The following is a 19,890-nucleotide window of genomic DNA, read 5'->3' as shown; positions in this document are numbered from 1 at the left end:
TTTGCAAGCTCAGGCGATGCACACAGCAGGTCAGGATGCCCAGCAGGGCTTTTTTCTTCGTAAGACCTGATGATTTTTTGGCTTCCAGTCAATGCGGATGGAGCACAGCTACTCTGAGAGCCTCCTTGGCGTCCCACGGTGACCCAAGCCAGCCATGGCAGCTCCAGCTGCTCAGGCCTCTGCTGACTGCTGGAGCTGGGATGTGGGTTGCCAGATGATGCCCATACAGGATCTGGACTCCTAACTTTGTCTGGGGACAAACCACTGATAGTCAGGGCTGTTGCAGGTAACCCAGGTCTCGGGAGGATCGCAGCTTTACGTGGCAACGGTGACATAAAGAGGGCCAGTGCTATGTGCAGTATCAATAGCCCTTTGGGGAAACTGAGGCAACAGATTGTCCTATTTTTTATATCTCCGCTTCAAGGGAAATGTTCATTCTGAAGCTACTGCAGTTACTTAAAAAGCAATTAAAAAATCCAAACCCATGCCCATTTATCAAAGTGCCTTGACAGCATTTTTCATTAGTCTTAGTTTTTCCAGACTGCGTTTGCAAAATGAAAACTTTGAACTGCATTTGGCTTCCCTTTGGTTTCAGTGTGCATGGCTAGGTTTGGGGTGTGCTTACATAATGTGTGATAGAATTTTAGTCACCATTGGGTGATGCTTTACCTTGTACAAAGAAGAGCATCGGTACTGTGATCAGATGGCAAATAGTCCAAATGTAACTGCTGGCAAGAAGCTGTGGTCAAGATCGATGTGATTTCCAAATGCTTCCATTTGAAATTAGCATAACATTTAGTGGATTATGTAGTGGGCTTGGTCTGCTTCAGTTCCATTCAGAAATTGATTTATCTGTTGTGCTTTAGCCAGTTTCTGTTTCTCCATATGTTTCTCCATCACCCTGTAGAGAAAAATCGGAGAAGCGATGCCTAAACCCCACAACACCTTCTTCGGTTACCAGCAGCGGTGTGGCAAGGGTTCCCCCTACTACGCATGTAGGGCCTATCCAGAGTATTCGTGGCAACCATGCTGCAGGTAAGAAAGAGGGGCAGAGGACACTGCTGTGCTCTCGGGGCTGAATATGTCCTTGCACAAGAGCAAGCTTGTTCTTATACTGCTTTTTCACCAACCTGTCGTAAGCTTTATCTTCCAAAACGTCATTGGCTTAATAGGGAGCAATCAAGAAGTCAGATTCCTGTGTCTGTGGAATGCAATAAAAAGTAGTTTCCTCTCCGTGGCTTCCCTGGGAATGGCTAGCTGTACTAGTTAGTCAGCCAGCGACTGTTACGCCTCCAGGCTCCTGCTTCTTAGCCCATGTGTATCTCTGTAAATCTTGAGCATCGCTGTAAATTAGATGGTGTCATGAAACAGTTGTAATTAGGTCCTGTAAAGTAGGTGTTTCCAGTCTTGTTTTGGTTCCCTGATCGCCTGCACACCCTTTATCTGCAGAGCTGCGAGTGGATGTGGATCAGCCAGCCCACCCACTGCCCCGGGAGGGCAGTTCTTCCGAGTACTCCAGCTCCTCTTCCAGCCCCATGGGGATCCAGACAAGGGAAGAGAGCTCGGACAGCGCCGAGGAGAACGAGAGACGTAAGCAGAAACAATCAGAGAGGGTGCCTGTGTTGCCTGGCTTTGTCTAGCAAAGCAGTTGTATTTATAGATGTTTCTGTCCCTAGGTTTGGAGATTCACTTAGACGGTTCAGAAAAGGAGAAGCCGGTGATGTTACTGAATCATTTCACTTCGAGCTCTGCCAGACCCACGGCTCAGGTCTTGCCAGTGCAAAATGACGCAGGCTCCAATCCGTCCGGCCACCATGCTCTGCCAATGCAAATGATGTCAGCGGCCTCTACTCATATCACCCCCATTCGGATGCTAAATTCAGTGCATAAATCAGACCGTGGCAATGCAGACATGAAGCTACTTTCATCGTCTATGCATTCTCTTTTATCTTTAGAAGAAAGAAATAAAGTTTCCTCTGGACCTAGGGGCAGCATAAAAATGGAAAAGAGCTTTGGAAATGCAGTGGTGGATGTGATGTCTGCATCTTCTCCCCACCAGCCCTTGCAAGTGCTGTCAGGGGCTGCTGAGAACAGCTCACCCACGTCTACTATTAACTTTGGTCCTCGAACCAAAGTCGTGCACGCTTCGACTCTGGACAGAGTGATAAAAACAGCTCAGCAGCCAGGATTAATAGTAGAAACAAGTACTGCTGCCACTGTAACATCCAGCACAGTCTTCCATGTGGCTCGTCCACCCATCAAACTCCTGGTGTCCTCGTCTCTTCCTACTGATTCTGCCATTGCCGGACAGACTTCCTGCTCCAGTAATATGCAAATAACGGTGTCCCCTGCAATAATAAATCCTCGGACTGCTCTGTACACAGCCAACACCAAAGTTGCCTTTTCTGCAATGAGCAGTGTGCCAGTGGCGCCAATGCAAGGCAGCTTCTGCGCAAACAGTAATGCAGCCTCCTCCAGCAGCCACCCCTCCACGTCATTTGCAACCATGGCGAATCTGCCCAGCTGCCCCGCGCCCAGCTCCAGCCCCACACTCTCATCTGTTGCCGAGAACAACTTCTACAGCAGCAGCAGCAGCAGCAGCAGTAGCAGCAGCAGCAGCAGCAGCGGATCCGCAGGGAGCATCCCAGTACCAAACCAGAACCATCACCACCATCACCACCAGCAGCAGCAGCAGCCGCAGCCGCCCGGCTGCATGGTGTGCAGCTCCTGCGGGTGTAGCGGGAACTGTGGTTCGAGTGGTATGACCGTCAGCTACGCTAACTATTTTCAGCACCCGTTTTCAGGACCTTCCATGTTTACTTTTCCATTTCTGCCCTTCAACCCTTTGTGTAGTAACGGCTACATCAACACGCAGCAGTACAACAGCAGCACGACTTTCCCGGTGGTGCACACCGCTTACAACAGCGGTATAGCACCGGACTCCGTAATGACCGGGCAGTCGACGTTTGCGGTACCGCCGATGCAGAACTTTATGGCAGGGACGGCAGGGGTGTATCAGGCACAGGGAATGATGGGAAACAGCAATGGTTCGAGTCACAAAAAAAATGGGAATCTCTCCTGTTACAACTGCGGGGCCAGTGGTCACAGAGCTCAGGACTGCAAACAGCCTCCGATGGATTTCAATCGACAAGGTAAAAGCAGGGGGGGGACTGAGGCAGGACATGGCTTGCAGGGCACCGCATTGACCCGCGGGGAATGGCTGCGTGCGGTGCTGGGTTTGGGTTCGACTCGATGATCTTCAGGGTCTCTTCCAACCTACATGATTCTGTGACAGCAGTGCCGTACCTTTTTAATTGCTGACTTGCATCAAAAAATCTAATTCGTGAAGGCTGGTGGGTTTGAGCTATGTTTGCAAAAGTTGAAACTGAAGTTGTGTGCGTACCCGACAGGAGGGCAGGGCCCAGGGAGGGCTCTGGGTCAGCCCCGGGAGCTCTGTGGGGCTGGGGCTGGTTTCAGGGGAGGGGGGGGAGCTTCTGTGGACAAACCGCAGCAGGATTGTTGGTGCTGCTTATACCCCCCGTCATCCAGGGTCGTCTTTGGTTATAATTGCAAGCTCCCCTGGACATTTACAAACTGAACATCTCCGTTCCCCCTTTCTCTTCTTCCCCAAAATAGGAACCTAAACGAAGAATTACTGTTCACGTGCCCTCGAAGGTCCCGTGTTTGCTGCTGTAATTATTTTGTAGGGCATGTTGCTTACACAGTTGCAGCACAGGCTGCTCCAGGAGAGAGTTGAAATCCTTAATTCCAGGAGGGAAACAACTAAGAGAAAAATGTTGCTTTACCGAGAGCACTTTCTAGTCCCATTTCCATTTTTCTTTTGATTGATTAACATATTGTGTTGAGATAATTGAGATAATTTGCGTGTGGTGTAGGCTTAAAATATTAAATACAACCTTTTGACTGGCGCGGACAGCAGTGAGGTGTTCTGGTTTACATTGTGTCTTGTCTATAGCGTATGTCTGTGTTCATTTTTATACGGTGCAGATGAGGTCTCGGGTATTTGAGCTCTATGAATTAGCAAGTGACTGGTTCTGAGGCAGCAATTTACAGCAGTGCTAAAATGTAAATAATTAGTGGAGTTTCTGTGGTTGATAGTGGCCAGCAGGGAAGAAGTGACACTTCCTTGTCAGTCCGAATTCAGAGAACTTCAGAAATGTAATCTGCTGTCTTTTGAAGCTGAACTTCATTTCATTAATGCAATTTCCATTGAAAAGATCCCCAACAAATTTTTGCCAGCCCTAAAAGTACATCTAAGCCGGTGACTTTTCCGATGTAAAACTATGCTTTGATTTTCGTTTCGGCCAGCTGCAGACACATGCTTGTTGGCCTCCCCTGCAGCTTCACTGCAGCGCTGCAAGCTGGTGTTACGCTGTAACGTTGCGCTACGTGGCCAGTAAGAAGTCGGTTCTTTTAGAAGGTTCTGAGATGTAACGGGTGTGAGATTAACTCTCCTGTTTCCTCTCCCCCAGGTACGTTTAGGCTGAAATACGCTCCTCCCTCTGAAAGTCTTGACTCCACAGACTGATATTTTATCATCTGGCAAGAAAATACTGTAAGCCATGGAGACAGAAGGAGATTGAAATACAAAACTGAGACGTCCAGTTGCTGTTAAGCTTAATGTATTTTTTAATCCAAAGGTGCTTTACTTTATTAGACTAGGTAGAAAATCTAGCTTAGGGGTGCATCAAACCCATTTTTGATTGCCAAATTCAAGCTTGGATCTTGTTGTTGAAACTTCTGACTACGTGTCATAGGACCGATGCGTACCGGATGGATGGTGGAGCTGGCCAGCTGCATTTTCTGTTGCAAGTACAATATCCAGTGTACATTTTTTACTGGAGAATGTTGCCATATGTGGACTTTCTAAGGGGAAATGTCTAACTCCAGGGCAGCTACATTCTGAAGTGGAAGCTGGAGGCTGAAGGCAGGAGTGGCCGTTCGCCAGAAGGACTTTGGCACCCCTGGGCTAGGTAAAATGTCTACTTTTTTTCAAAAGTGATCAGGCACTAATCTCTGGGATTTTTAAGGATTGCACTACAGAAGAATGTAAAACTCTTCAAGCTTTCTGCACTTTTAGCAGACAGTGTCACTCTGAGACCAGTGCAAGAGGCAAAGAAGTTCCAACTTTTAAAAATTGGCACCAGCAGGCTATGTGACTTAACTACACAATAAAAATCTTAAGTAAGTCTCTCCTTTCCCTTCCAAAAGAACACACATGGCAGTTTCAGTTCCTTCTGGAAACAAACTTGTGCTTCATTGTCTCACTTATTACTAGATAGTGCTGGGTTCCCGGCAGTGGAATAAACTTAGTTTCCAAGGGTCCAAGTCCCAGAGACTCTAGAGCCATAAAGGCTTCAAGGATATTTTCCTGTAATACACAAAACAACCTTTACGTCCTGTTACTGTATATAGGTCTCTTTCACAGAAACCTTATTATTCTGCTTTTGTAAATGAATTTTAAACCATCCTAAAAAACCCCCAACAACTCTGGCAGCAGAGTTTGTAAGCTTTTGCGTTACTTTATATTGAAAAGAAAAACCTTTGACTCCTACCCCAAGGCTTTTGCTACAGGATTCAGAAGTGGTAGAAGTAAAACATGTAAAAGGTAGTAAACTTCATTATTATCAAGACTTTGAAGGATTTATTGTCAGCCTCCTTCGTTGCAATAGATTGTAGATGACTAGCTTTGGTGTTAACTACTTAGCATACATAACTTGTGGGTGACAAATCTAAATTAGGACTTGAGAGGGAGCCAAACGAATCTGGAACTGCTAATTTGAAACGGTTTGGTCCTGTCTGGTTGAAAGAAGATACTAATCCTCATGGCTCACCCGAGGAATTTGATGGCATTAAATGGGTGAGGCCTTCTCTTTAAAATGTCTGACATAGAGATATTTGCATACTGTAATTTGAAGTCTGAAGCCTTGTTTACACTTGGAGGTATTTCTTACACCAATTTAAACCACACCAGGATGCGCAGTATTGGTAGTGGCACAGCTGACTTTCGCTTGGAAGCGAAAGGGCTGTTGAAGTGGTGCAGAGCTGCCCCCAGGAGATCAGGCCGTAGCCATGAAACGTCAGCGTGAGGGGGTGACGCGGTAGCTTGACAGCTGAGAGCTTCCTGGGCCATGTTCGCAGGGAAGAAACCCCCTGGGCCATCCTTCAGTCCCGCTTTTGGGGCTGGGGGGTCGGCAGCCTCGGCGGGGAGGCAGGCAGGGTGAGTGAGCATCACCGGCGAGGCACGGCAGCGTGAGATGGCCACAAACCAGACTCGGTCCAGGCAGTGATCTGCAGCTCAGAGCGGATTTGGCTTTGTGGAAACCAAAATCTAAATTTGTGTAACGCTTGGTCTAAAAAGAAAAAAAAAAAAAAAAAAAAAGTAATTTTTACGCCTATGCAATGAAAAAAAAAAAATAAACCTGATGTGTGTATTCCGAGCCCAGCTCACACTACCCGCAGCATTGCACACGCTGTTGAAATGCTTCTGTTTGCTCTGCCCGCGCTTGCAGAGGTTACCTGCATTCTAGTGAACAACCTCCAGAACCTACAACACTAAAGTGATGAAAACTGACAATGCAATTTACTTTGCCTTAATGAGCTTGAGACAATGGTAGGAACAATCTGTCACGCTGTATTACTGTGAAGGAAACGCAGTTTTTGGTGACGATGTTTACTATTTACAGCTTTGAGGGTCTCTCCAGTGGCCTGGAACATGTGCTGAAAGCCAAACCGTAACGGTTGGGGTTTTTTCACTTTTTTAAAATGATATTTTAAAACTGAATTGTATTTAAATAAACTGTATTTCAACACAGTGTTAAAAACCCTCTCAAAATAGCAAAAATCAACAGAAAAAAATAATATCTGTACTAGTTGAATTTTCTTTTAATACCCAAGGCTGGCACACGGTCTCGTCTAATACTCATCACCGAGTCGAAACCGTAACAAAAGGACTGTAAAACCGAACTTCTGTCTGGCAAACTGTTCCATTCCTTTCTTCAGAGCTTTCTTTGGGATTGTTTCCTTTATGTAAAGTTAAGGCTGATGTTTCTTAAAGTGGCTTATGTGTACTTCTAGGTAATGTTTTTAAATGGTGAAGTCTGGTTTTAGAATAAGTTCAAATTCAGAAGTCTTGAGTTTTAGAATAAGTTCAAATTCAGAATCCTTAAAGCAACACGAGTGGAATAGAGAAATGTTTGATGAGCCAGCAGCAATTGCAGAGCCCTTCCCTAGGTCAGGGCAAGTTGTGGCCTCAGATCTGCTGGCCAATGCTGTTCACTTTGTACCAGAACAACCAAAGGTGGTGAGTCCGAACAGAGCACTTAGTTCTGTAAAACAATCCTCAATCTCTTTTTAAAGGCACAAATCCATCTTCTTACCCCCAAAAAGCAAGGCAGCTTGTGTTAGAATAGTAGTTCCAGCTTCCCCGGCTGAAAGAACCAGTTCTCAAAACCTATTTTTATACATTGAAAGATGGAGATTTCAAAGAATGCTATTTATTCCTATCTTTGTCCTAAAAGTATAAAAAGAATTAGTTCTCAAAATGGATTTCACTGTGGCATAGAAACGATTTTTAAATGTAAGACAGAAGGGAATCCCAAGTCATCTCTCTGAGAGGGCACGGAGAAGTTAGCGATGAGTCTTCCCTCGGGGGAGTGAGCGACATGTTTTCTCTTTTTTCCAGAAGTGTTTTCCATTTGGGAGTGTTGGTGATGGAAATACTCAAAATAGGATGGAATTCCCAGCAAACTCCTCCTCACGCTGGCAGCCCGCAAATTAAGCATTAATAAATATGCCAGCCTCGACACTAAACAGCGGGAGAGTGAAGAGGGAAGCCTCCTTTTAGCAAGCGAGGCATCGATCGGAGAGTTACGTGATAGCTCTCCTTAAAACGGCATGTCACGCTCCTCCACTCCACTTTTTGTGAAACTTTTTCATACCCCGGTCGTTAAACCTTGGCAAATATAGCGCCAGGCTTCCGAAAACGACGGTCTGACGCCGGAGCTTTTACCATTACCCACAGTTCTGTTTCATGCAATTTCTCGCTGGCAAGCTTCAGGGTGAAGGTACTCAAAAATTCAACGTAGCCTGTGGTATTCGGCAGAGCAACACTCCTTCCCAAAAATAGAAATGACATCATCCAAACCCCCGCAGAGGGGTGAGCCGTCTGTTTACTGGAGGTCACGGACACGCGGGAGCTGTGGATTCGGGGTAGTCTAGAAAGCCTGTTAAATGAGATGGGTGTGGGCAAACCTGGACAGAAATCCATGGAACCGAGCGCTCGCAGGAGTCTAGAAAACACTTTTGCTGGTGGAGGCCCCAGTAACCCTGCCCACCACCCCTGCCCACCGACACCTCTTGTAATAAACCCTTGGAACTACCCGTTTGCTCTCTTAAAATTTTTCTTACGTAAGCAAGAAACGTGTTGGTACTGAAGCAGAAAGCAAATCCTGTGTGTTTTCAAGTGCAGATTAACAGCTTCTCTTGGACATAACTTTCCACTAGGAATGAAGGAAACTCCTGCTCCATTTGAGCCATTTCTTTTACTTCGGTCAATTCTAGTATTACAAATTGTGCATGTAACTTTATAAATATTTTAAATAGTTTTGTAAATATTTAATATTCAGCTAATTTGATTTTGAATTGTAAATGTCAAGTATTCTGGTATTGGGATTTTTATGTTTTATTATACTTTGTTAAAATTGTACATTTTTAGAATGTTTTTATCTGAGTAAATTTAATGTATGGAAAATAAAGAGTAAAACTGAATCCTTTTTTATTTTATTTTTTTTAATTTAAAGGGGCTTCATCTGTGTGGGGGCTCCTCCAGCTTGGCAGTGACCAGAGATTTTTTTTTTTTTTCCTCTTTTAATTCCTTTTATTACTTTTGCTGTCTCTCCACCCACAGACATCTGCTGGTGAATCCCAGATCTACTGCCGTGCTTGCCATCGCTCTCCTCTCCTTGACTCGGCCCCGGCTGAGCCGAGGAAGCCGAGCTGCTCTGAAAGGCTTTGCGCTTGCTCTCCGCTCCCAAGGGCGGCCGCGGCCCGACTCCAGCTGCCTGCCCGAGCCTGTACCCCATCCCACAGCAGAGGGGGTGGGGAGAGGATGAGGAGGGAAGCGTTGCGCCCCGTTCCGCAGGGAGGCAGCAGCCGAGCCTCTGGGCTCTGCTCTGCCACCTCAGCCTGCCCCTCGCACAGGCTGTACTGCAGAGGGAGGGCAGGCTGGGGTAAGCAAAGGGCATCACCAGCCTGCTGCATCCTTCATCCTCCTGCGGCCAGTTGTTGCGGACGAGCGGAGTCCTGCTCGCGAGAGCATCGGGATTCTGAAGCCGTGAGGGAGAGAGTCGAGCAGCAGGGGGAAGACAAGGGGGACGTGGAAACCCACGCCCCAATCCGTACCCGTCTGCAGAGCAGAACTGCTCTACAGGGTGATCACAGGGGAGATTCCTCCTCACAGAGGGCAGCAGCTCCCTCGGTGCTGGTCACGACTGGTCATGGTCCGCAGGACCCAGTTCAGCACCTTGTGTGACCTGATGCAGGTGGAAGAGCTTCTGTGCTTCTCCCTACAGAGATGCTGTTTAAGAAAACCGTCTAGAAATAACCACACAAGCCATAATTAAGTTGGGATGTAATCCATCCATACCAGCACTGTATTAATTTTAAAAAAGCAACATTTGTACAGGAATATCAGTCAATCACGTTGTAATTACAAGTATGGTTGTCAATTATGAGTTAAACAATTCCTTACACAAACAAAACTAAACATAGAACAAGCTGCACTTAAAAGTTTACGTTGGAGTAAAAACACAAAGAACAATAAAAAATCTGAAGTAAGCATTGTGAACGAGATGCATGCAAAGAGGTGTAAATAGGTACAAATTGTACACCTTATTGAGCTAGAGTGCCAAGATGCAGTAGTATTGCTTCTTTTTCCCCCCATGATAGTAAGTTAGCTTCCAGTAACAGATGTAGTTAGTTCACAGACACATAATATACAAGAGTAATCTCATCCTGCTACGCTTCACTTGACAACGACTCTAGAGGAAAAACACACGTCCTACGAGATACCTTTCCTCTGCACAGGCTGCCTCCCTGCTCAGGACAGTAGTAAGTAACACCAAGATCTTCCAAACCCCGTGCACGTGGCAGGAGACTTCAGCGATGGAAAAAAAAAAAATAATAATTTGTTCGTCAACTCTTGACAGCAACTCCTGGGCGTGAGATGCTTCTAAGAGCGGTTCTCCCTGACCCCCCCTCGGTGGTAACATGCAAAACGAGTGACAGACTGGGTAGGCAGTGTGGGTTGGTAATTCCAGTGGCGTGTCCGAGTCCAGCATTCGGCACGGAGGCGAGTATACAACAAAGCCGTTTGCCCGCTCGCTTCGGAGGGCTCGAACGCACCCGCCCTGCCGAGCAGCCGGAGAGGGCGAGCGGCGCTCCGGGGACCGCGAGCCATGTGGGCACTGCTCGTGTCTCTGCCCGCTCTGCGGCCGGCAGCACGCGTCCCGCCAGCCCCCTGTGCCGCGGCGGGGCCCTCCACCGCCTTCTCCCAGCAAACTGCCGGGCGGGGAACAGCCAAACCTCCGGGCTAGGGAGGGGGGTGACCTTTCGGAAGCGAGCTCGTATGAACAACGGTGTTTCACTGAACACGCAGGGATTGGGAATTCACAACAGACTGGAGTTTTATTTCAATGTTACCTGTCCAGGTGTGTATTTTACAATTAAACACGTCCTAAAACTACAATAAAGCTGTGATGTTTGGTATGAGTATTTCAGAAACCGGCACCATGCCTAAGTTTGCGGTGCCACAAAAACCAGAGACAAAAAGAGCTGTCCTCCCCCAGCTCACCCCAAGCACTTGCCTTAACTCACTGCAGCACTGACACGAGTCTGATCGAGCTGCAAAAGACAAAGCTCCGCTTTGGAACATTAAAACACATTTGCTCTCATGAGAGACCTTCCCATTTTTAAAAAAAGGGAAAAAAAAGAAAAGCTTTAAGGAATCATAGGGAGATTTTCCAGAAAACTGTCACAGGAAACACTTTAGCTCCTCCCTCGTGCCTGTTTGCTTGTTAGAAGTCAATCGAGTGTCCCTTTATTCACAATTGTCACATGCACAATTGGGTTCCATTCGTAAGGTCCAGAAATGTAAATGTGCCTGTGTGGAATATTACAGCAGGTTTCAAAGCCGGAAGTGCTCGTCTGTACTGTTTAATAGTCACAAACAAGGCAAGGTAAGATGAGACACCTGCTAAAGCAAGACTATGCTAAGGTACTGAGAGCGTAGGTGACATCCGTTTCTTTCCCTGGGGTGTGTGTGGGGAAGAGTGGGGGTGATGGCCAAGGGTAAACCAAAATCCTAGGCTAGAAGCCGCTTGCGTGTCTTAGACAGAAGATTGCACTCCGAAAGTCTCCTGAGAGGCGTACACCATGTACAGGAACCCGTCCTCGTCCTTCTCGCTCTCGTACACCTCGGATATGGGTGTGGAGACGCTCACCATGCTGTGTCCGTTCACCAGGAGGAAGAACGCCTGGTTGGAGTTCAGCTGCAGGCGTCGCCTGTTGGGGGGAGGCAGGGGGAGCGGACAGGGGAAGGAGTTTGACAGTGATGACCATGCATTTCCACTCACATTAACACAGGCTTTAGGACAGATGGCAAAACAAAGTCCTCCACCACTGACAGCAGCAAGATGTCCCCACCCAGAGCAGCCCTGCCACTGCAGAAGGCGTTTGCTTCCCACCTCAACGTCGTGCCAAATCCATCTACTAAGCCCAGCCAGACAGGTCCCCCCACAGAAGCCCCTACTTCCCTACGCTCCAGAAGGGCGTTAAACTGCAACGAAACGGAAGCGGTACTCCTTGCCAAGGCGGTCCCTGTACAGCCAGCCAACACCAAGGCCTGCGGGACCTTCGCTCCGCAGCACCTCGCTGGAAATACAAACCCCGGCTGACCTCGAGCAGCCTGTGTGAAGGCAGGGAGGGAGGACGGGCTGAGCTTTCATGCGCAGGCCCCGGACCTTTTAAACTCACTTTGTCACCAGCTCTGTAACAGCCTGCGTTTAACCTTTGGAGCACCTTGCTCCCTCTTCCCCTCCCTCCCGGGAGAAGCATCATGGGAAGGGCAGAGAGTGCCAGGCTTTACAGACAGCGTGGCACAGTAAACATCCAGCTCTGGCGTTCCCCTTGGATCGTTCATTTTAGTTGGGGGGAAATAGATATTCCTGCTAAACTGCCCCCTGGAAAGCAGGTTTGCAGACAGGAGCTCTCTTACTACTTCATAAAGCAAGCAAGCAAGAGGAGCTCGGATATGTTGAGGTGCAACCAAAGAAAGAAGGAAAGAACAACAGATAGAAGAGCTTCCCGCCGCTTCCGCTCGCTGCTGAGGGGCAGCAGCAGCTGGAAACCAGGATTTATTTAGCCTCCCAGGCAAAGGCCTGGAAAGGGACCCTTCCAAAACCAAGCTCAAATCACTCCAGAGACAGCAGGCTGAGAGACGGCAGCAGCTCTCCAAGGGCTGGGAAGGACAGGCTTTGCTATGCACAAGAGGAACTGGCTGAGGACCAAGTCCAGCTGGTACCAAGTCATCTATTAACAATAAAGCCAAAGAAAAAATGTGGCAAAAATCCTTTAGCTTGCCATTAAAACTTTTTGCCCAGGGCCTTTAACGTTCATGAGAAATTCTGGAAGACTTGAACAATCTGGTTCCTGCTTCCAAAACCCTATCTTACTTTCTTACACATGTAAGAGCTGGGATTTGCTTGCGACAGTTTTTGTACAAGCCTTGGAAGCAGGGAATTGTTTGGACATGCTGGACAACTCTCAGTTTTTACAGCTTGTGGCCTCCACAAATCAGCTCCCTGCTCCACCGTGACCAACCAAAAGCAAACTCTGGTTTGCTGCTAACTTTCAAGTTTACTGCTTGAGAACTCTTACTAATCAAAAACTCCTTCTAAGCCAGGAGAAATGCACCTCTAGCAGAATTTCTGACCACAGTTTTAAACCACATAACTTCCACTCTGTGGCTATTTCCCCTTTGCCTTTCCTTGTAAACAAAGCTCAAGCACCAGAGCAGAGCAGCGCTCACGCCACAGCCTGTGCAAACAGCTGGGACAAAAACACACCGGTCTGAACGTGTGTTTTTTCAGGCCTCAACGTCAACATTGAGGGAAACCTCATTTCACGATCAAAGGATGCCAACATCAACCCTAAGCAACGGCTCAGAGCTCTGGCTATGAGCCCAAACTCCCCCTGCAGTGGGTGGGTAGAGGCAGGCACTCCGGAGAGGGACTCCCAGGCAGAACACCAAGAAGGCAACCCCTAAAATAGCCATGCGGGAAGCACTGGAGCCCTGGGCCAGAAGCACCCATGTTAGACAGGGATTCACGGCCCCAGACTTCCTCCTACACCTCTGGGAACCGGTTACTTCTGAAAGCAGACTAACAGCTCTGCTCTTTTCAGAGGCTGGAGGTTTTTTTGGGCAAAGCCAAAGGAAAAGCACCATCTCACGAAGCTGTCTTATGATAAGACCAAGCGCTCGTTAGATGAATTTTCCATTTAAAGAGCTCCCAAATACATACACCAGGTGGGGAATTAACCAAGAATCATAGTCTTAGGCTGATACAGCCTAAAATCACTGAAATCACAGCGTACTACCTGATAATTTTGATTAGCTCGCTCATGTTCACGTGATCTGGCACCAGGAACTTGGTCTTATCCAAAACTGGAAGCTGCTTCTCTCCCTTGTACCTTTCAATGATCACCTAAGAAGAAACACAAAAAGACAGGAGCAGAAGATGTGAAAGGCAAGAAGCGGTGTCCGTGCCCTCATCTCCCCCTTCCAATTTTAACACAGCAAAATACAAGCATTTACGGTAAACTCCATTTCTCTTCATTTGTGAAGGCAGTTATCTCAAATCTGAAGAGGAACAATTGCAATTACCTTCACGTGCTCCTCTTGTTCTGTTTGCAAGAGTAACTGCATGAAGTAGCAAACAGGGATTTAACAGCACATGTCCACAGCTTCAGTGCAATTTTACAAGAGCTCATTCGCTGGAATCATTTAATCTAGCACTGAATTACCCAGCAACAAGGAAACCAAAGAAAAGATAAAGCACACCTCCCTCTAACGCATTACAGTGGCTGACTCGGGGCTTGAGCTGCTAAGGAAATCTGCAAATTCAAGCCGTTTTCCCTAGAATTTGTCCAGTTTCAGGCCATCTCTTTCTAACAACTACACCTCCAGATTAGTATGCTGTTCCATTCACCTTCCATGGCTACTCTAACGCATGAGAGAAAGCTACTTCTGAAGGGGTATAAAGCCTCAAAGGAGAGAATTTCCTCCTCCTTAATCTCAAGACAGCATGCTTAGGAACCAGTAATTCCGTCAAGATTGTTATGTTCCTTAATTCACAAGGAAATTGCAGATTTGCCAGTTTAAGTAGCACCCTGCCCAGCAACCGTATATAGTTCCTGCTTTTAAGAAATGATCTCAGAATTCGTGCGCTCCCTTTCCACAGCCATGTGGCTTTTGTTGTTTTTAAATCAACGGTAGCTACGTGACACCATTTACTTGGATCATTTCCATGCTCACGGGGTCTGGTTATGTTGATATTCCAAAGTTGCACAGGTGAAGAGATATTGAGCCAATTTAATTATATCAGAGAAAGACTTCCTTACACCAGTTTAAATAAATGCTGGCTCATTCTGGAAAAAAAACAATACCATTTTTAAAAAGGTAGACCATAACCAATAGATAGTATTTCCAACAGCAAAATGAAAGATGTCGACAGTACAGGAGGAATCTACCATCTAGCATGACATTGCCATCTTATCTCATCCAGAACCGCTAATGATGATAACAAGGCAGTGACTCAAGCTAGGACATGGACACGCAACTACAGCAAGCCTCCAGGGACCCCAGCAGGCCTCTGCCATAGTTGGGAGTTTGCATCACTGCATCTTCAGCAAGTTGCTTGTGTACCTCTGAATTTTTGCTAGCAATATGTCTGTGGCTGGCTTAAAATGAGAGCTTTGCTATAAATCAATGGCTTTCAATCTGTGGTCAAAAGAGCTTGGGGACTATGGCTAAGTGATCCGTGAAAAGTGGGTAAAAAAGCAATCTTCTGTGAGGAAACAGGTTTGTTAGGAAAGAGCCTTTTGGGAAAACTGCACATTCCAGGAAAGTCAGAAAATCTCTGCTATAAATTATTACTTGTTCCCATGCCCAACAGCAGAGTAAAACAGCAGCAGAAGCTTCGAGATGAAGTAGTTAAATGCTAAAGCTGAAAACCTTTCGGTTTCTATTTGACTCTGAGGCAACAATTGCTTCTGTTGAACAAACTTGCACCAGTTTGTTTACAGAAGAATTTCCACACACAAGGATCATCAGCTCTCATCACTGAGAACCAAAGGCTGAGGCATCCAATTAAGTTCTGTCTTCTGCCCCTCAAGATCCCCTAAGGTCTTCCCTGTTCCACCAAATGGCCATAAGGACAGTTGCATTTATTGCTTTCTGCAGTGACTGCCGTCACACAAAGCCCACCAGTTGTGAAGAACTCATCAGCAATAGAAGACAATCCATGCCCTTTGGTTCCTAGGATGCTTTGCTTTGCATTTGTAACCTTGAGGATGCCATAAAGAAAAGAAAATAAAAATTCAGGCAGCAATCGAAGCTGACCAGCTAAAGAAGAGTGATAAGGTGAGGGCTGATCTGCTCTTTGGAGGTGAGGTGGAGGGGTTTGACAGCCAAGCACCATTTCTGGAGACCTCAAGCACATGCCCATCTCCCAGAAGGCAAGCATTGCTGTCTTTCTCAGCACAGATTGGTGACAAAAGCGGTAACTGTCTCTACGTTACCATGTATTCTTCTTGGTTAGCCTCTGCAGATTCTTCTTTTATTGAAGAAAAAGAAAAGAGCTGAACACTCAGGAGAATCTCAAGAGTTCATCCAGGGTGTGGTTTTCTTTAATGTTACAACAAGCAACTGCAATACACAGGAAACCCTGCTTCCTTCAGTCCCCAGCTAGCGCCTTGCTCTATCATGCTGACTGCCAGTTACTAGTTTGAGAAAGTTTCTGAAATCCAGGCTTAACAACCCTGAATGGCCAAATTTTCATTTGGTGGTCTCACCAGGACAGCTTTTTTACAGGTTTCTAACTACTAACAAGAACATGACACTGGAAATCAAAGTGAAAAAAGAAAAGAATCAGACTTACTGGTATTTTAGTTGGATGCTGATCTCGAATCAGTCGTACATCTTCCACTCTTTGCTCTGCAAGAGATTAAAAAAAGTCTGTTCAAACATCCACACTTAATGCTGTTATTACCTTCAGTTCTTCACCACTGAAGAGAGGGACTGCATGTTAATAAAAGCCGCAAATTCAGGCAGAGCAGTTTTCGAATGGGACAGCACTGTCACAAGCCAAACCTCTCCTCTGACAGCTGATACTTTGCTTTTTCCCCCCAGGTGACAAGTACTGCACTTACACTGCTTCGGACTCCTAGAAAGTGTTAAAGGAGACAGCTTCCTCCCCACACACACCTCAATTTCTGCCCACTAAATCAGACGTTTAACCTCTTAAATTTATGGCACCAAATTACACCACCCAAGTTAATGACTAAATATCCTGTACTATTTTTGCCAGATCCCAGAAGAGGAAATTGTCAACAATTGAGACCTAGAACTAGCCAAAGCCTGGCAGCATCAGCTTACGCCGTGTGCTCTAGCGTTACTGAATTACAGTTTTCTATTTTGATTATGCCGCACCCATTGTCGCAGAAGCTGTCGGTAAGTTCTTGAGTACCTAGACATTTCACCGCTCTCTGTGCCAGTTTTCAGGATAAAGTTCACCTCTCCTCAGACACAAATATTAATAGCACAGATATTATAAACCAGGCTAAAGTACATGGCAAAGTAAACAGGCGCTGTTGCTTTTAGAGGAAGTTGCATCTGTTTATACCCTGCCTGCTTTCAGATTCAGTGAGCTGGATTTTAACCTCTCCAGTTCTTTTCAGCGGGCGGGAGCTTTCCAGGCCATTTCCATCTTATAAACACCTCTCAGAGAGAAGATTTAGTGTTGCATCACAGCTTTAACAGACATCTACCGAGGGAGAAGTGCTGCTCATGGGAGAGGAAGAGCTTACATCAGCACCCATCACCAACTCATTGCTGCTATGCTAACACACAGGACACACTACCTGTCCCATCACTCAGCAATGACATCACTCAGCTCTCCATTAGTCCATATTAAGTGGCTGTGCATTAAATACGTCCATGCGCCTTTTTATGAGCCCGGTAAGGAAATGCAACTCACGTGAATCACAGTTTAAAGCTGAAGGTGAATCAAGCAGAACTAAGGCAAGGAGCATGCAAAGCCTTCACCTGACTGTGAGACTGAGAACCTGAAAGCCATCCTGCCTCATGTCCCACAGCCTGAGCCACCTCTTGCAGACCAGCATTAACGCTTCAAGAGCAGAGATTATTAGCCAATTAAAATACTTTTTAAGATTAACCAGAAACACAGGAGATAGGGGGAGTGAATAAGACCAACCATCAACCTAGCAAGCACAGACAGATTTGACTAACTTTTCAACTGAAACAGGTTTGTTCACAGCGTTATTCAGCAGAACTCCCTGGAGTAGGAGGAACATAAACCGGAAAAATCATTGAGATTATTGTATACGGCGTGTTCAAAATCAGGCTTCTGTCAGCCACAGATAAACACTGTTCTCTGACGACATTAGTTGCAGTGGCAACTGCTTGGCTGCCGTCCTAGCTGAACTTAATACCTGCCACAGAGGCTGCTGACAGGCGATGGGGTCAACAACAGTTTTGGAAGACTCCAAGAAAAGGGGCAGCTTAAATATAGGCTCTGCTAAATCAAAATTCTCTCCGCTTCAACGTGGAGAACAGCTTACATTTAACAGAACAGCAAAGGCAAGGGTGGGCATACCAGAAAGCTCTAAGAAGCTTGACTTCAACCCAAAGGCAGAAGGAAAAGAAAATCTGGATCGCTATCTTCCACCAACTCCATTTTATGTATGGGATTTTATAGTTCACACAGAAATAGGTTATGCTGCCAGTTCTTGTTACCCTCAGAGCGTTTCAGCCTACCTCACTGACACACATGAACAGAGACTGAGCTCTTTGATCGCTCTGGTCCCATCCCAAGCACAGAAAGAAGTGCTGGCACCGCTCTATCAAGGCTGCTCCTTCTAGAAAGAGACTAATCTCATTTCTCCAGCCATCATTACACAGCTCTTTTTGATGCCTTGCTAGTTTTCAACAACCGAAGGGAGACGGGAGGCATCCATCCCAGCCCACGCCAAGCACCAAGCTGCAAGGGGAGCTTAACGCTCCCGTCGGGAGAGCAGTATGTCGGGAGGGAAGGGAGGCCCAGCTCCTGGCACACAACACACAGTGATGTTTCCAGGCTCCTGGGAATTTTGCAGTCGATAATGGATGCTGCGGAGAGGCGATCTCCCCCCGCCAAGCCCCCCTCCCAAGGCAGCGCCCGGCACAGCGCTGCCACCCACCCCAGCGCCTCGCTCCCCCCGCCCAGAACAAGACCGCTGGCCCCAACGCCCGGCCCACAGCCGACAGCTGGCCCACTGGGCCGGGCCGGGCCCCGCGGCCGCGCAGGGGAGCGCGGCCAGCCCGGGGTTGTGCCAGGCCCAGCCCCGAGCAGCGGCGGCTCCCCTCCGGCCCCAGCAGCCGACCGGGCAGGGGCGGCCGGGCCCGCTCCGGCCGCGGGCCCCGCGATCAGCGGGAGCCGGCCCAGGCCTGGGCTGCCCGGGGATCTCGGCGGCGCCTAACGAGATGTGCCCCCTCCCCGCATCGCCGCCCCCCCCCGCCGCCGGCCTGCCCCACCGGCCGCCCCCGCAGCCCGCCGGCCGAGCGACGAGGCCCCGAGGGGGGCCGGGGCAGCCGGCGGGCCCTGTCAGCGACCCTGCCCCGCCGCGTCCCTTCCCGGGGCGCTCACCGAAGGTGCGGCGCTGCTTGAAGGTCTTCTCCGAGGGCATGGCGGCGGCGGCTCGGCCTCAGGCCCAGCGGCTGCTCTGCGCGGCGGCGGCGGACAACTCCGAGTGCCGGCGCCCGCCCCCCGCCGCCGCCACCGGCGGCTCCGCCGTCAGCTGACGCCGCGCGTCACGGCGGGGCGGGCACGGCCGCGCCGGCGCCGACATGTTGAGTGTGGCGGGGAGGGCCGCCCGCCCGCCGCCTCCCCCCGCCGCCCGCCGCCTCCCCCCGCCGCCCGCCGCGCCTCGGTTGCCTCCGCGCCCTGCCGCGTTCCTCCCCGGCGCCGTGCGGCCCTGGCCGCCTGGGAGCGCGGTGGCAGTGTGCCCTCTCAGCGACACGCAGCCGTGGCCGCCTTGGGGCACCCTGAGGTGCCCCCCTCTCGGCGACACATAGCCATGGCTGCCTCAGAGTGCCCTGCCATGTGCCACCTTGGCGACACACAGCCTCAACAGTGTACTCTCTCCACGAAAGACAGCCATAGCTTTCTCAGCTGTGTGCTCCCTCAGACACAGCCAGGGCCGCCTCAGCAGTGTGCCCCCTCAGCGAGACACAGCCATGGCTTTCTCAGCAGTGTGCTCCCTCAGTGAGCCACGGCCATGGCCACCTCAGCTGTGTGCTCCCTCAGACACGGCCATGGCCACCTCAGCTGTGTGCTCCCTCAGCAAGACATGGCCATGGCCGCCTCAGCAGTGTGCCCCCTCAGCGAGACACAGCCATGGCTTTCTCAGCAGTGTGCCCCCTCAGCAAGACACGGCCATGGCTTTCTCAGCTGTGTGCTCCCTCAGTGACATGCAGCCATGGCCGCCTCAGCAGTGTGCCCCCTCAGCGAGACACAGCCATGGCTTTCTCAG

The 19,890-nt window shown here is 48.6% G+C and overlaps 2 protein-coding genes across 2 annotated transcripts in view; one reads left to right on the top strand and one right to left on the bottom strand.

The window, feature by feature from the left end:
- ZCCHC14 (zinc finger CCHC-type containing 14) overlaps positions 1-8,790 on the top strand; it is a 56,581-nt gene extending 47,791 nt beyond the window's left edge. Inside the window, exons 10-13 of the mRNA XM_005432287.4 lie at positions 908-1,035; positions 1,450-1,590; positions 1,677-3,152; positions 4,494-8,790. Coding sequence (XP_005432344.2) covers positions 908-1,035; positions 1,450-1,590; positions 1,677-3,152; positions 4,494-4,549 — 1,801 coding nt within the window. The 3' untranslated portion in view covers positions 4,550-8,790. The remainder of the gene's footprint in view (positions 1-907; positions 1,036-1,449; positions 1,591-1,676; positions 3,153-4,493) is intronic.
- Positions 8,791-9,640: 850 nt separating this feature from the next.
- Positions 9,641-19,162, bottom strand: MAP1LC3B (microtubule associated protein 1 light chain 3 beta). Its single transcript, XM_055726413.1, has 4 exons — positions 19,005-19,162; positions 16,239-16,294; positions 13,678-13,784; positions 9,641-11,583 (listed from the first exon to the last, which is right to left on the bottom strand). Exons 1-4 carry the CDS (start codon positions 19,042-19,044, stop codon positions 11,409-11,411), a joined length of 378 nt encoding a protein of 125 aa, XP_055582388.1. The 5' UTR covers positions 19,045-19,162; the 3' UTR covers positions 9,641-11,408.
- Positions 19,163-19,890: the final 728 nt, after the last annotated feature.

The sequence above is a fragment of the Falco cherrug genome, chromosome 14, assembly GCF_023634085.1.
Source record: "Falco cherrug isolate bFalChe1 chromosome 14, bFalChe1.pri, whole genome shotgun sequence".
NCBI classification, from domain to species: domain Eukaryota; kingdom Metazoa; phylum Chordata; class Aves; order Falconiformes; family Falconidae; genus Falco; species Falco cherrug.
The sequence above is the reverse complement of the archived record's forward strand: the minus strand, read 5'-3'. Positions and strand labels throughout refer to the sequence as shown.